Below are 18,028 nucleotides of genomic sequence, written 5' to 3'. Positions count from 1 at the left end.
ATGTGCACACTGACTCTTCCAGAAACCGATTGGATGAGAGCAGGCTAGTCAAGCTGCAGTGTATCATGGTCACTGCCAAGCGTACGTTTAGAATGAATCCTCTCACATGACTCTCCTAAATCATCTCTCCCAGGAAGCCATCTGCTCTTTTTGTCTCAGCCAATCAAATATTATAATAAGAGGGCTAATAGTCTCACTTAGTGCTCTTGAAATCCACCAGTCCCAACATTTCCAGCAGGTGTTTTAGGAGAGCTTTTCCCATCACATACTAACACATATTAATCATACACTGAAGCTCCTTCACATCCCATCCCACTCATTTGTGTAGCACATAAAGTCAGGTACAATGGCAACTGTTCAAGACTCAACTGTTTTCTCCCTCCTTTTGCCCACTTATTGTTTTTCTTCATTTTCTTTTTCTTTTTTTCGCTTGCTCCTCAGCATTTCATTTTACACGAGTCACTCTTCCTACTTTCAGATGTTGCCTTAGGTTAAATTTATGTTATGACAACCAAATGAATTTAATCATGTTTGAGGAATATACATGAAAAAAAAAAATGCAAAAGTGAAAATCTTTTTGAAGTTTTAGGATAAAAAGGTTCTTGTACTTTCAGTGATTCTGTTTTCTAGGAAAGGAAGTTAACTACGTAAAGAGCATTTTTTAGAAGCATTAACATCTATTAACATAAAATGAAATCATCGTTTTTTTATCATTATGTGGACCTCGTAGTGCTGTTCATTTCTCTTTTCCGTGTCCAGCCACAGCGAACTGAAAGAATCAACTGGACTCAATTATTTGAATTAGCAAAAATGTAAGCTGTTGTGATCAAGGTCATACCTTTTGAGAAAAAAAGTATCTTGTAGCAATACTAAACTGTTGTTTTTTGCCCAATTTTGTTACACTTTTATGCAACTTTAATAAAAATATGGTTAATAACATTTTGTGTGTGTATGTGTGCCTGTTTCACGAATAAGCATTGTAGTAAAAAATGTGTCTCTTCTGCTCATGCACTATATTTCAAGCAAGTCTTTTAGAGAAACTTGTCATTTGATAGAAAGTTAAGCAGCTCGAAGTGCCATTGGTCTGTTTGATCACCGTACTCAAATAGACGAGACATCGATTCTTCGACTCCGAGCTTCTATTGGTTCTTAGAAGTAGCGAGGTTTGCATTGATTGGCTAGCGCCTCAAAGCGGTAGTGTGTTACAAACGTCTAAACGCTGAGGAAGTAGACTTGTCCGATGTCAACTTGCCCTGATATGCAAATTATCTCGACAATATGTAATATTTTTCATGACTTAAACAATAATCGACAAGAAGGTAAGCTGTTTTGCTGTGGTTTATGCACTTAGAGTTTGTTTGTAAGATCGTTGTGTATTGCTATCCCGTGTCTTGCATCGGTTCATTAGCGGAGAACATTCATGGAGCGATCAAGAGATCCAATACAACGTTACGAAGTAAGATGATCAATTACTACATTGTAATTGAGACGTTTAATAGGCTGATAACATAATAGGCGTTTAATATTTCACTCTCGTGCATTAACATCTCTGTACCGCGTTAAACCGGACACTTCATGTCTCTGAATGAACTGCGGAGTTGTTCAATTGGAAAACGAGTTTTTGTAACTAACTTAAATCCACAAATATATGTGAGCAGCACGAGACTGTAGCTATTAATGTATCTCACAGATGATAATATCTGGGCTATAGATGTGGAGAATGAGTAATGAGCTTGTAATGTAAAGTCAGTGCTGTGCGGCCTTTAGAGGATGGACATGATAACGCACACGTCGAGACTGTGAACGCGCTCGTAATCACATAAATCCCACTCAAGAGTGATAATTCATCACACTACGAACTATGTCAGAAGTTTCCTCTTTCTAATTTAACATAAAGTGGTTAATAGGGTGTTAAATATCTTCTGCCGTCTCTGGGTAAGTGCTTTTAGCTGCCAGTGTCCTCTAGACGTCTTTAGTTTGGTCATTTGTCTTGACATGCACATCAAACATTTGTTTGGAAACATTACAATTTTATGTTTGTGATTGTGAAAGAAGTCTCTTATGGCTGGGTTTATTTAATATAAAATACAGGAAACAACTATAATTTGTTACAAATTGAAATAACTGTTTTCTGTTTCTAAAATATATTCTGAATATATTTTAAAATGCAATTTATTCCTGTGATGGCAAAGCTAAATTTTCAGCATCATTACTCCAGTCTTCAGTGTCACGTGATCCCTCAGATGCTGATTTGCTGCTCAGGTAGCAGCATTTCTTATTATTATTATCAATGTTGAAATCAGTTGCTGCTTAACATTTTTATGGAAATAGTGATAGGCCTACATATATTTTTTTTATTCGTTGTTGAATAGAAAGTTCAACGAACAGCATTTATTTGCATTTATTGAATTTATTTATTAAAGCATTTATTTAATAGAAATATCTTGTAAGATTATAAATGTCTTCATTGTCACTTTTGATCAATTTAATGCATCCCTGATGAATAAAAGTATTAATTTCTCTCTTTTTTAATCTTATAACAAATGTTGATATCATTGTTTCCACAAAAATGTTAATAAGCAAAAACAGTTTTCAACAATGAAAATAATAATAATAATAATACATGTTTCTTGAGCAGCAAATCAGAATGATTTCGAAGGGATCATATGACACTGAAGACTGGATGATGTATAAACATATATTTTATTATATTTTAATATATAAAGACAGTAATTATGCTAAAAATATATTTTTAAATGTATTAAAATAGAAAATAATTAATTAAAATTTGTAATAATATGCCACAATATTACTGATTTTTCTGTATTTTTGATTAAATAAATGCAGCCTTGGTGAGCATAAGAGACTTCTTTCCAAACTTTTGACAGGTACTGTATATATACACAGTATACTCACATTTGAATATACATACTATATATATATATTAAATAAATTATAATTATGGGTCAATCACTTATGCAAGTTATCATAAACATTTTCTGATGAGGAAATATAAAAATGAAAATTGGGAGAGTAGATGAGAAAATTTGCAGTGTTATTTTATTATTTAGTATAATTAAATATTATTTATTTATATTCATTTAATACATGTATTTATGTAATTTTATATTATATTAATTAGTGTGGGTTGTTTATTCACTGCATCAGACACCATATGATTGTACTCCATGAGATCCTACCGTTGTTATTACACCGTTTAATACAGTGCTATAAGCAGTCATGCCAGCTCAGCCCGCTTCCAGAGAGCCAGAGGAGGAGATGGAGACGGAGGCCGACTCTGAGCTTCCTCAAACTAACGGTGAGGCGGAGGAGGAGCGAGAGAGAGATGGAGGAGAGGCAGAGGAGACGATGGAGGAGAGTGGAGAGGATCGGGACAGCGACCTGGAGGACAGTGAGGGAGAGGAGGAAGAGGAAGAAGAGGAAGAGAGTTCAGGTCTGTTTATATCAGATTCAATGATTTATACTTTTCTCAGTGTATTGTTGCAGCTGCTGATAAATAATATCATTGGGAGAGTGATATTTCACCATAAAATGAAATTATATTTTGCATAAAGAAAATTAAACCTTATTTTTAGGGCCATTAACTGAGGGTTATACATTTTTAAAATGTTCTTTTAATTTGTGCATGACAATTCATTGTCAAATCCCTGAACTGCAAGCCAAAATTGAACATATAGTGATATATAAAATGCAGTTTAGTAAAATCTGACTGGAATCGAAAGGAAAAGAGAATGACCTGGATTGGATCTCTCTTTCAGAAATGGATGATGAAGATTGTGAGAGAAGACGATCACAGTGCCTGGATGAAATGTCTGACCTAGAAAAACAATTCCTGGAGTTAAAAGACAAGTAAGAATACTTCTTTCTTATAGGTTGGGGCTAGGTGGCATTTCTTGTTTTAGTCCAAAAGAAACAGGGCCATCATCTGGGATGGATGGGCTTAAGAGGAAGCCTACCAATAAAAATCCATATTCTGTATTGTATTGTTCAAACAAATTGTTTTGTTTGAAGAACATTGTGGCTACAACCAAATTCTGGAGCTCTATAGATTACTTTTTCATCGATTTCAGGCTTTTCCAAGAACGTCTGCACCAGGTTAAAATGAAGCTGGATGAGGTGTTGACAGGAAAGGCAGGAGAGTACAAAGAACCTCTGGCAACACTGCAGCAGAACCTACAACAGAGGACACAAGTGGCAGGTGACACACATATCTGCCTTATGATTAGAGGTCCACCGATTTATTGGTTTTGCCGATTCATTGGCACCGCAGACTGATCTCATGAAATGGCGTATGTATGACACGCCAATTCGTATTTCCATTTTTGGCGTGCTATCAACACGCATAATCGCTTTTCAGCGTGTTTATCAACGCCTTTGACTTAACGTTATATTACTGTATTATGTATATATAAATATATGACCTACCCCAACCCCGTCCCTAAACCTACCCGTCACTGGGGTTAATACCATTTATGAGTCTTCTCCTACCATCCTAGGAAAAGAAATATCGCTCCACAGATGTAGATATAGATTTTGCTTCGTTTCGCTCGGACATTTAACGGCGTACACATACACGCGGAATCACTCGGACATTTAATGGCGTAGACATACACGCAAAAGATTTCGGCGTGGACACACACGCGGATAGCTCAAAATGCGTATAGATAACACGCCACTTGACTTGAAAGTGGCGTGTATGTTTTACGCAAAGTCATGATGTCATGTTGGGCACCGATAGCTGATTTCTGGAACTATCGTTATCGGTAATAATCCACAACGATAATTTCTCCCGGTTGCGTCCATTGCGTGAGCGGCTGAAAAGGCTCCGCTGTCATTACATAAAAAATAAAAACGTATCAATGCTCGTGGTGTTTTGGCTTGAAACGAATCGAAATCAGATGCTGATGTGAATTATGATTTATGTACACTACAGGTCACGTTGTCATATTTAAAAATAATCAATTTGTTGACTAGATGCTGCATTAGTAGAGAACAGCAGTATGTTTGTCGACAAGGCTGAGAGGACATTATCAAGTGATAAGAACAATGTGACAAATCCAGAATAAATGTTTAAATGTCATGATTGTTAGGGTCTATTTTCATTAGTTTATTATATCCAGCTTGGGTGTTTATTAATTCGTTAACCAGCTAAGTTGCATCTCCGCGGAAGTGGATGCGCCTATATGCACGTTTCAAACTAATTACATAATCAGAGAATATTTGTTTTTCGATTTGAAATTGTTTAGTTTAAAAGTAGACATTTCAAGCTCCCTATAGTTATATTTTTCATTAATGTGAGGCAAGTGTACACTAGGTTTCAATTTATTTTCAAGCTGCGCTCCAGTTCACGGAGATCGAGATGTTAGAAAGCCTATCCTGTTTGTTTTCTTTATTTTACAAAAATGGTTTGTTATTGTGAGTGTACACAAATAAATTTACAGTTTCGAATGATGCATTACTCTTATCTGTATGACCAAAAATGAATTATTGTAAGTTATTTTCAATGTTTACAGAAAAAAATGCAAGTGATTGCACCAGCGCCCCTATGGCCCTGTCCCAAATGCCACATTTCATATGCTCTTTCAATGGCTGCCGCGTGCACGTGTCCGTTAAGTCCATGTGTCCCATTTGTCATTTTAGGTTTCAGAAAGGTGCTCACGAGCGCTCGGTCGATATGTGCACCTCGATGCGCACTTTTGCTGAGCCTGCACTGAAGCGAACTCCACAGCAGGCTTCTACCCAAAGCGGCGTTACGTCACGAAAGTGCAGACCGTTAGGAAGACCTCGAGTGTTTAGGGTGCCATTTGGGACAGGGCCCATGTCATGCAGTAAGCGCGCTATACTTCAGCTTCCACACTCTACACAAACACTATATGCTCCTAATAATATGCTCCGAATAATAGCGCACATTTATCTGGGTTAACATGTAAGGGTGCCTACTATTTAAACGGCTGTTTACATGCTACACCTGCGCTTTATTAGAATCATCCTCTGTGATTTGATTCTGGAACCAGGCATGGTCTTATATTGGGTAACACTTTACTTGAAGGGGTGTGCATAAGACTGACATGACACCTTCATAATCATGACGTGTCACGTGAAGGAGGTTTTATGCATGTTTATGACAACTGTCATTAAGTGTCATACACTCTCAATTATGGCATTTTTAATGCAAATATGACATTGTTTGAGATGTCTTTGTTATGACACCTTGACATAAACCAATACATCATAACCTGTCAGTGTCTTTTTCATGACAACTTGACATAAACCAATACATCATAACCGGTCAGTGACTTTTGACACTTAATGACAGTTTTCATAAACATGCATAAACCCTCCTTCATATTCATGATATGTGTCATGTCATGATTATGAAGGTGTCATGTCAGTCTTATGCACACCCCTTCAAGTAAAGTGTTACCGTTTATGTTTAGTTCATGTTCATTTCAATAATTTACTACAAATACATTTATAAAACGTAAGCTTAGTTAAAGCATTTTAGTAACTAACGTCAATGAAAAATAGTTTTTACAAATACTAATAAACGCTGTAAAATATATCATTTTGTTCATGAAAGCTAATGCATTAACTAATGTTAACAAATGGTACCTTATTGTGAAGTGTTACTTATGAAATTTACATGACGTTTCTAGATTATAGCTAAACACGCACACACACACACACACACACACACACACACACACACACACACACACACACACACACACACACACACACACACACACACACACACACACACACACACACACACACACACACACACACACACACACACACACACACACACACACATTTGACCATGTTTTAGTCAAGTCAAGTCACCTTTATTCATATAGTGCTTTTTACAATACAGATTGTTTCAAAGCAGCTTTACAGAGATAACAGGAAAATAATGCAACACAGTTTGTTTCCAGAAGAAAATAGCGTCACAGTCCAGCTTAAGTAAGATCAGTGATGGTTCATTTTTGTTGTAAAAAAGTTATTAATATAGTTCATTTATATATACACTCACCGGCCACTTTATTAGGTACCCCATGCTAGTAACGGGTTGGACCCCCTTTTGCCTTCAGAACTGCCTCAATTCTTCGTGGCATAGATTCAACAAGGTGCTGGAAGCATTCCTCAGGGAGTTTGGTCCATATTGACATGATGGCATCACACAGTTGCCGCAGATTTGTCGGCTGCACATCCATGATGCGAATCTCCCGTTCCACCACATCCCAAAGATGCTCTATTGGGTTGAGATCTGGTGACTGTGGAGGCCATTTTAGTACAGTGAACTCATTGTCATGTTCAAGAAACCAATTTGAAATGATTAGAGCTTTGTGACATGGTGGAAGTAGCCATCAGAGGATGGGTACATGGTGGCCATAAAGGGATGGACATGGTCAGAAACAATGCTCAGGTAGGCCGTGGCATTTAAACGATGCCCAATTGGCACTAAGGGGCCTAAAGTGTGCCAGGAAAACATCCCCCACACCATTACACCACCACCACCAGCCTGCACAGTGGTAACAAGGCATGATGGTTCCATGTTCTCATTCTGTTTACGCCAAATTCTGACTCTAACATCTGAATGTCTCAACAGAAATCGAGACTCATCAGACCAGGCAACATTTTTCCAGTCTTCAACTGTTCAATTTTGGTGAGCTCTTGCAAATTGTAGCCTCTTTTTTCTATTTGTAGTGGAGATGAGTGGTACCCGGTGGAGTCTTCTGCTGTTGTAGCCCATCCGCCTCAAGGTTGTGCGTGTTGTGGCTTCACAAATGCTTTGCTGCATACCTCGGTTGTAACGAGTGGTTATTTCAGTCACTGTTGCCCTTCTATCAGCTCGAACCAGTCTGGCCATTCTCCTCTGACCTCTGGCATCAACAAGGCATTTCCGCCCACAGAACTGCCGCTCACTGGATGTTTTTTCTTTTTCGGACCATTCTCTGTAAACCCTAGAGATGGTTGTGCGTGAAAATCCCAGTAGATTAGCAGTTTCTGAAATACTCAGACCAGCCCTTCTGGCACCAACAATCATGCCACGTTCAAAGTCACTCAAATCACCTTTCTTCCCCATACTGATGCTCGGTTTGAACTGCAGGAGATTGTCTTGACCATGTCTACATGCCTAAATGCACTGAGTTGCCGCCATGTGATTGGCTGCTTAGAAATTAAGTGTTAACGAGCAGTTGGACAGGTGTACCTAATAAAGTGGCCGGTGAGTGTATAGTCGCTCTGGAGAAAACCGTGATGTCATCGTCCTGCTCAGGGGTGCGTTTCCCGAAAGCATCGTTAGCCAACTATGGTCGCAAGTTGGTCGCAATTTCCATTGAACTCTATTGGTAACGACAGAACTTGCGACCATAGTTGGCTAACTATGCTTTCGGGAAATGCATCCCAGTTCTCATATAATGATGTCAGTGCAGGCAGATCAATATTATTGTTGAATATTAAATGTCCCCAACTAAGCAAGCCAAAGGCGATTAATTAATATATATTATTATGTAATGTTAATTGATATATATTAATATTTATATATTTAATTTAAAAGTTCCAATACATTTTCATGCATCAGTCAATACTGCTTAAAGTTCAGCACTATTTTACTTTGAGTGTTATGTTTTGATTCAGAATAATTTTTCATTTTAATTATTTTAAAAGTTATCGGTATCGGCAAAATCCAATATTGGTCGACCTCTACTTATGATGTCTCTCTTACATCTTAACCGCAGGTCTTGGATCAACTGTTATTTGTTTATTCACTGATCTCCCTTTCACCCCATCTACTGTAGGTGTGTACAGAGAACTATGTCTGCAAGTGGTCAAACACAAACATGAATGTGAAGTGCAGGGGGCAAAACAACATTTAGAGGTAAAGCGGCTCATCAGACCCACATAATTAGACATTGTTTACAAAAAGCAGTCTAACTTTATATTAAGTGTCTTTATACCATGTTCTGTCTGATTCTGATTGGCTGGAAAGAGTGCAATAAAGCTGTTTAATGCACAGGTAGTTCCAAGTCAGTTTAATCACGTTCTATATTAATGCGCTGCTTTCATTGAAACGCACACACACACACACACACACACACACAGACGTCACTCGCACACAGAGATCGTGCTGCGCACACACAGAAACATTCAGGAGCACAGAGACTTATCAATGCTGCCCCGCGACTTTTATTAATAAAATAGCTTCGCTAATGAATCGTTACATTCTATTTATCATCAACAATAGGGTAACATCGCTGGTTTTGAAGTAATTTAACTCAAAGAAAAACAAATTTTTACCCTTCCGGTCAAATATTGCGCTGGGAACATCAATAACAGCTTTATATAATAACAGTCAATGGTGGAAAATTACCATGGTGTCGGCTTCTAGTCGGGTGGTTCTTTGCCTCCACGTCATACATTCAAATTTGTTTAGCTATGTACTAACATTTCAATTATTCAATTGATACAGTGCAATTCTTGTGTACATACATGTTTTTACACTGTACTTGGTAACACTTTTAAAGTGTCATTGTTACATATGTTACATGTACTTACCATAGTAATATAATTACATGCAACTGACCCTCAACCAAAACCTAATAACCCTATAGTAACTATATGTTGTTAATTATTATTACTCAGTACTTAAATATATAATTACACTGTAACAATGACACCTTAAAATAAAGTGCAACCCTGTACTTTATTAGAAATACCTGCTTGTAATTAGAGCTGTAATTAATTTCTATTAATTGCACCGTTGAACCTTCACTTACACATTAACCCACCCTTAAACCTAAACATACAACCAAACCTGTCGCTAACCTTACCCACATCCCACCACAATAGCAGCTATTTTGCTATAAAACTGTTTTGCATATAAAACATGTACCAGTACACAATAAGTTATCATGCACATAGAATATAATTTACATGGTATTGCTGCAGGTCATTTCACAATTCGACAAACTTACATGCCTAGTAGTCATAATACATTTCAATACACATATTCATACACAAACAAACATGCACACACCACATTTATCATAGTCTAGATGCAGTATCACACATAACACACCAGTGAAAAAACACTGCTGCAAATAAATACGTGCATGTCTCTGCCAAAACAGTTGTGCTTGTTTGTTTGTTTGTTGACAGTGCATGAATCGTATCGAGTCAATGTGTGTATATGTAATGAGATGCTCATTTCTCTAGAGTGAGAGGACACTCTTGCTTGATGCCATGAAAACAGAACTGATGGAGAAGATCCGCAGACTGGAGGATGACAAACAGAGTTCAGGTACACACACACACACACACATTTACCTGGCTATCTGAACAGGGATGTAGCATCCCAATTCCTAACCGTACTACAGGTGTGCTACCTGACTAAAATCTCGGGCTGTATTCACAAAACATCTTAAGGCTAAAAGTAGAAGGAACTCTTAAACACAATGGGCATGTCAGTCCTAATTTTAGGACTCCTACATTTTTTCTCTTGTTCCATCACCACCTCTGTCACCACTTGTGTCACCACAGATTAAATCTTGTTCCAGTTACTAATTAGTCGTTTATTTGACACTTTTATCCAAAAGGTCTTACAGTACATGTATACAATTCACCAATTAACAGTTTGTAGTCGAGATCAGAAAGTGTGAATATACAGGAATCACACATGCTACAACTTGGTCTCAGCTGCTTTGTGAATAGCTTTTAAGAGGAAACTCTTACATACAGTAAGAACTTTTACTGCCATTTAGGAGAAGTCTTAGTAGTTTTGTGAATACGGCCCCTGTTATCTTATAATGTAAGTCAATGATATCTGTATAACAGTATAGCAAACTACTTGAATTAAATGCATATACTTATCATAAGTAAGATGATATTTAAATGCTTGGTTTTATGATCAAAGCTATGCAGTTTTTATTGTGTGGGACAAAACATAATGCAATGCAAAAGACAGATTTTTCTAATATTTCTATATATACTGTATATACAGTATATATCGATAATGAAGTAAACCTAAATTGCTTCAGTGCAGTATGTGTTTTTTAATATTGTGTAATATTGTAATATGTGTAATATTACTAACAATAAAACGTTATTTTTTCGTTTGCTTTATACAAATCAGTAAAGATTTCACAGCAAAAACACACATGGGCCAGGACCTGAAGGGGGGTATTTTTAGAATGATACTAAAAGTCCTTTTACTTTTACTCTTAAAAAAAAAAAAGATCAGTTTTGATCATGTTGATAATTTAGGCACTTTAGAAATGTGCATATCAAATATGAGACAGTAAAGCCTACTATAGTGTTACCATTAAACACTCTTTTCTGCTATGTCAGAGCTGAGAGAGGAAGCGATTGTTCGGGTCACACAGTCTCTCAAGTTCATGCAAATCTCTATTCAGTGTCCCTAAATTAAAACAAATTATTGTTGTATATTTTAATTTATAAAAAATAGGTACATATAGAATATTACTTATTTTATAATAACAAAAACATTATTCACTTTATTTATGAAACACTTTTTCAAGAGGAGGTTTTGTCCTACTTGGGGGGACATTTTTAAGCATATTTGAACACATACAATTACTCACCAGATCCTTAAACACACAAACTTGGTCTTTATCAATCAGAATGGTGGAATGATGACGAGAAGATAAAGAAGTGTAAGAGAAGTCGTCACCTGATTCGCCCAGACAGGAAAAAGAAGGCGGCTCTTGTGTCAGGTAATGAAGTGTTCTCTTTAGATTCAGATCCATCTCTTCTTCTCTTGTTCAGTCACTACTTGCCTTCCAGATTAAATCCTGTTCCAGTACCAACAGTTACTAATTAGCGATTTATCCGACACTTTTATCCAAAAGGTCTTACAGTACATTTATACAATTCACCAAAGGCCACCAATTAACAGTTTGTAGTCCAGATCAGAAAGTGTGATTATACAGGAATCACACATGGCTTATTTCATTTCATTAAATAACGGCCTTAACATTCATACAGCATGTCTTATTGTTTGGACCTTTTCTGAGAAGGAAATTGAGACTAGACCTCATGAGACTTCCCATATTGGTCCAAGCTGATTTATGCTAGTTTTGCTCAACCAGCATGGTCTTTCTTAAGAAGCTAATTGAAAATGTGCTAAGCTAGTTTAGAAGCCTGGTACCGTCATCCAAAAATCACCAAGCTAGATCATTAACCATCAGGCAACACCTTTTATCCAAACTCTGTTTAAAGAAGTTGTCTTCCTTCCTCTCCTGCTTGCTCAACATGTCTGTCTGTTTTTTTTTTAGGGCCATACATAGTGTATATGCTAAGAGACATTGATATACTGGAGGACTGGACAGCCATCAAGAAGGTATTCATGTTGAGTGATCAGCCCTTCAATCACAGTGAAGCTATGTGACGGATCGTGACTTATCTTTCTGTCTTTCAGGCAAAAGCGGCACTGATACCTCTGAAAAAGAAAGCAGACAGTAAGTCAATTATTAAATGGGACTGGGTTCATTTAAGTACTTCATTCAAGCTTCCCTGTTGGTCTCTGTCTTTCTCAGGCAGCTACACTGGGAGGTCAATGACCTCATGGTAGTCAGGTGAACTTCATTAAAATTTGACAAAACTGACTGCCTCCAAGAATGAACTCATTGTATATTTATTGAAGGAAATCACATGCGCTGACCATCAGGGTCCTTGGCTTAGGCTAAATATATGTAACCAATGATTTCTTTTTTCCCGACAGGCTCGGAATAGATTTTATAGTGCAAAATTGGACTCTCTCTTTCTCTTTCTAAAAATGTGACTGTATAATTCAAATCATATTTAATTCTTTTTTTTTTTTGAGTACTTTAAAAAGTGTGTTGCTGTGTGTTTTCAAATAATGGGGTCTTTCTCTGGTAAAAGACTTCCTAGTAAACATGCCTTCAGGGATACTCACACACACAGTATGTATGGTGTTACTAGCCATGTTTCCATTCACTTGTCAATCGAATTATCTGAAGTTTGGTAAAAAAACTCATGCGAATAAAGCTGGTGAAAGTGTGTTTCCATCAAACGGCTTTAAAGCGGATAAAAACCTGTGCGTAATGACGTCACATGCTGTTTTGCGATCAAATTGGTATATCGAATTGATTTGAGACATGTTAAGGTGTTTCCATTCATTTTCTCATCGAATTGCACAACATTCAAGCCAACATTTGCGAACAAAGTTTTACCAGGCAAAATGGATCGCACCATAATAACGTTTCCATCCGCGTTTATCGCATAAGCCGTATATCGATCAAGATAAAATTCGATGAGACCGATCGTATTTCATTTGAGTCGATATTCATGAAATTCAATCGAATTTTACTGTTTCCATAAGGCATTTTTCATTCGATATCACTTAATGCGGATAAAAACGTGTGGATGGAAACATAGCTATAGTCTTTCTCTAGCTTAAATGGCGTCAAAGGCTTAAAGACCCACTCCGGTGAAAATAATGTTTTTCTAGGTGTTAACATGTTCTTGTGGCATTTTTCTGATGTTAGAGGACATATCTTGAGAAAAATAAGCTCAAAGTTGTATTTCTGAGTATTTCTACATTCAAATGGCTGTGAATCAGTAGCAGACGCTAAAATGCCGGCTAAAATAGACTGGAGTTGTGACGTAGTAACTCCACTGGGCGTCTCCACACGCGACGTCTTGGAGTGAAATAATGATCGGTGATCGGTGATAACTTTGATTAACTTCGGATAATAATAATTAACGTGTATATAATACTGTTGCCCCACCGGTATTGGGGATGTAAGCTAGCGGGAGAGACAGAGCTCTCAGCAACGGGCAGGGGGAGGGTCGTCTCCGTGCCAACGGCTCCGCCCACAACGCAGAGGCGAATTGCTAATGAGCTACTGCCGCTCTGCTGAAGCGAAGTCCCAGAAAACGGCACAGGTTTTGTGATTTTGGCTAAAAATGGCATAATCATAATTTAAAGACCACTGGGAATGTTTAAAAATAGCTCAAAATATGATCGGAGTGGGACTTTAAGCATGTTCTCCATTGCCGTCCCAGTTTCTTCCATTAGCCCTGACCCTCACTCACAAGCTCTATCTGTCTGGCCTCTGATTAAGTGAGATACTGACATTTGATTTATAGTGCCATTTCCCTTTGTTCTGTCACTCCAGACTGATCGACTCAAAGTACTTTGGTTTTAATGTCACATTTAGAGTCCTGTTCTATTTTTGTGGAAGAAAAATGACGTGTAACATTTGATTCCACTCTCATTTTTTCTTTTTAATTCTCCCCACATCTCACACTTGCTCTCACTTTCATCCCTCCATTCCTTTGCTGTCCTCGTTGGCATAATAGGCATAAATTACAGCCAAATACACCACTGTTAATAATGCTGCCTTTGTAAAAAAAAGTGTGCTTAATTGTATTGAATGTGGCCCAGACAGCAACATAGTGTCGGCCCAGATCCGGGCCACATCTGGTACATGTGGATTCCACCCGTACCGGATCTGGGCCGGCACTATGTTGCTGTCTGGGGCAGTTGTAGTGTAAGTAAGTATTTTTTCAAAATTGTACTTAATATAATATTAGACAATATAATATTAATTAAATAAAAGACCAGTTAAGTTTACTTAAAGAGAGGGCACTTTCCTAACACATTATAAAGCACACTGTTAAAAAGTGCACTTTGAATTAAAAGTTTTACATTTTAAAGGATTGTTTCAATAATCTTTTGCCATCCTTAAAGAAATTCACTTATTTTGATGTTGACTAACCTACTAAAGCAAGGTGCTTTATACTGATCATTTTAACTGTAGTGTGTTCAAACATTTAAACTATATGTATTGTAAATGTACTGAATTACAACTTCATCTTTACAAATTTGTAATTACAAATATTTAAATACATGAAACAAGTTTCAGTAGAAATGGCATTTTAGTTCACCGTAAATGCTTGTCAGTACATTCGGGAGCACACTTTAACCATATTTCAGACATAGTAATTATGAAATGACATAAAGATGTACTTAAAGTTCAGCTAATTGCATGTACAGTTTTTCTCAATTGTTAACACACTATAACTGATTCAAGTGGCGGTCATTTTTCAGTATTTGTTTTTTTATTACTGTCATTTTCCTAAGCTCATTGTTGTATTTTACTGTATCTGCACTCTTTCATTTATGTTGAATACTGTAATAGACATTAAGCTGCAAAATTATTCCTGAATCCCAATAAGAGGTTTCTGTTACAGTGTTATGAATTGATCTGGAAAGTAATCTGTGAATTTGTTAGGTTCTGTGTGTCATCTGAGTCCAAAGTTTGACTCTGATGAAAGAGAATATGTTTTTGACAAAAATATTTGATTTTGACGTGACAGTTTGAGGTTTGTGCAAGTTGGAATGTAGTTCTGAGACTGTCTTTATAGTTGTGAGAAAATGGCGAATCGTTTCATGAATTGTGTTAGCAATCGAGAAAATATAAATGATATAAATGCATCTATCATACAATTCAATGTCATTTCATTTGAATTAAAATGCAGTGAAGTGTCTGAAAACATGACATTTAGTTCACACTTAAGTATATTCCTAACATATATTATTTCCATAAGTTTTTATTTGTTTATTTATGCCTTTACCACTTCTCTTGGAAACTTTATCATGTTACATCTGTGAACCAATTTAATGACAGCAGTTTCTAGACAGCCCTATGCGGTGATAGAGGGTTAGAGCATTCTGAGCTATTAAAGCGTAACATGTTGAAGATGGTGAGCGTGTCTGTTTGTCTCTCAGACAGGCAGGTGTCCGTGCGATGTGAAGATGGGGCTCTCTTCTATGATGGAGAGAGATTCTCCAAAGGCAGCAGCGTTGTGCTAGAAGTCAATGACAACAGCCCAGCACAGTCAGTAGAGCATGAGACTCAAGACCGCATCTGTCTTCGCTTTGGCTTTGTTTGCAAAAACATTTCAATTGAAACGGTCTCCCTGTTTTCTTGTGTGTTTCTCTTAGGGTCGTAATAACAGGGATCAGCGCAGGAGAGGTCTGGTTCAAGCGCACAGATGGCACCAAAACCAAAATCTACGTCTCCCAACTTCAGAAAGGCAAACACGCCATACGGAAAGCTTAAAGAAGATTATAATACGCTCAGAGAGTGTGTGAACCTTCCCTTTAATAATTACCAAATAACACACCTTTAGAACAGCTTATTAAATCCAATTAAATGCTATGCACTGATATTGATCAGAACAGATGCTGTTTATTATATGTAGTGACTTTTGGTCCCAGATCATTCAATTTTGGCCTTTCAAATACATATTTCATAATGACTATATTAATAAGGCAGATCTGGTCCCAGATCAATTTCTGGAGCAGCTTATGTTTATTAAGTAATACAAACATAACATGGACATTCAAAACCTGTTGACCAAATGCTAATAGACCATATAAAGCCTTTCTGTGCCCTAATACTTTTGAGTTCCTCGCACTGAATAGATTCATAATGCTGACCATATATGAAGTCTGATACAAACTGATCATTATCAGTCTTTTCCATTTAAAATGATTATAAAGGTTAATTATGTACATTAAAAACACCACAGGGGCGAAAAGGACTGCACTCACATCAAATCTTTTCTATCGAAAACTGCTTCTTTAAGCTGATCTTGGATCTGTTTTTAATAGCTAAAGATTTGTATTTTAGAAGGATCAGGTCTCAGTGAAAAGCGCTGTCTGTTCCCAGAACGCACGCAAACACAATCAAACCCCTTTTATTGCACTCAGAAAAACAAGAGATGTAACAGATTTTTCCCCAGTACATTTTGAAAGACTGTTGTTGTAATGCATTGTATTTATAGACATCTGTAAAGTGAAAAAAAACAGAGGGTGCTTTTTAGGACTTATTTATTAAGTGTTCAAGATAACCATGTATTTATAACAAGAAGCATTATTAAAATCTAAACTTTTATTACTTTTGCTGTTTAATGACTCGTTAATTATAACATCTTGCAGGACTGGCAGAGACTGGATGTTTTTATTTTAAACATGTACCGCCCGTGGCCTCTAGGGGACGCTGCAGTGTAACTGCATTTCCATTGAACTATACATTTTGCTTTTAGCCACTAGATGGGGCTAACACTTAAAGTAACATGAACAGACGCACTTAAGGGAAAACAAAAAATATATATAATCAACGGGGGATAGAGAACTCCAGAACTTCTAGTATTAATTTATGCATTTGAAAATGAAAATCTCAAGCCCTGCGTACATCAAGTACCGACTCTTCTGCTTTCAATCATTGGGTCGTTGAGATTTAATGAATCTAACGATTCAAGAGTCTCTGAGTGATTCGTGATTTGTAAGTTAGAGATTGAAGAGGTGAAGCTGTGCAGACTCGTGAGGAAGAGGTAAGATATCGAGGCTTTAAGGTGTACAGACATTAAAGAGTAGCATAGACATAGGTTGGTATGAATACACTATGAGACCCATAAAAATACACTTTATTTAAGTAATAAAAAACGACGAGAGACTGATTATATTCCCAATAGGCCTATAGGACAAACTTGATTAGGAACAGGTTTTTTTTGTTGTTGTTTATTAAAATATCTTATAAAGCAAATTAATTAAGTGTCATACTTGCACATGAAGATATAGGCCCTGATAGATAAGCTAGGTTAAGGTGTGGGTTTTTCACATTAATATACACAGAAGCATGGTGAGCCTACTGTATGTTTCGTGTCGTAGCCTACATTAGCTTTTACCAGAGAGTATGAAGTGGAGAATACATTTTTAAAATTAAATTCTTGTTAATTTTAATTTCAGTAGAACACACATCTGATTTGAAACGGCCGTCAGTGGAATAAGATGAATAGCATCTAACTAACAGCAACTGTCCATACAAACAAGCTAAACCTCGGCACCTTGATTGTTGCAGTCATGTATTATAGCACTGATGGGATGCATAATTTACAGTAGGCTATCAGTCTCCTGAACTACAACTCATGCTTTTTATACTTTAAGGTG

At 36.9% G+C, this 18,028-nt stretch overlaps 1 protein-coding gene across 2 annotated transcripts; it reads left to right on the top strand.

The window, feature by feature from the left end:
- The first annotated feature begins 1,184 nt into the window (after nucleotides 1-1,184).
- brms1 (BRMS1 transcriptional repressor and anoikis regulator) lies at nucleotides 1,185-16,346 on the top strand. 2 transcript variants are annotated; one of them, XM_056243547.1, is made up of 11 exons: nucleotides 1,185-1,319; nucleotides 3,227-3,454; nucleotides 3,780-3,870; nucleotides 4,092-4,219; nucleotides 8,826-8,905; nucleotides 10,243-10,327; nucleotides 11,667-11,759; nucleotides 12,321-12,385; nucleotides 12,464-12,503; nucleotides 15,803-15,911; nucleotides 16,019-16,346. In XM_056243547.1, the coding sequence occupies exons 2-11, from the start codon at nucleotides 3,241-3,243 to the stop codon at nucleotides 16,134-16,136; spliced, it is 1,023 nt and encodes a 340-aa protein (XP_056099522.1). In that variant the 5' UTR covers nucleotides 1,185-1,319; nucleotides 3,227-3,240; the 3' UTR covers nucleotides 16,137-16,346. The 2 variants fall into 2 exon arrangements, with proteins under 2 accessions (XP_056099522.1, XP_056099524.1); XM_056243549.1 differs by lacking the exon at nucleotides 15,803-15,911.
- Nucleotides 16,347-18,028: the final 1,682 nt, after the last annotated feature.

Source organism: Rhinichthys klamathensis, unplaced genomic scaffold (genome assembly GCF_029890125.1).
Source record: "Rhinichthys klamathensis goyatoka isolate OS25496 unplaced genomic scaffold, OSU_Roscu_1.1 h1tg000803l_1, whole genome shotgun sequence".
NCBI lineage: Eukaryota > Metazoa > Chordata > Actinopteri > Cypriniformes > Leuciscidae > Rhinichthys > Rhinichthys klamathensis.
This window is presented reverse-complemented; position numbering and strand designations above follow the sequence as displayed.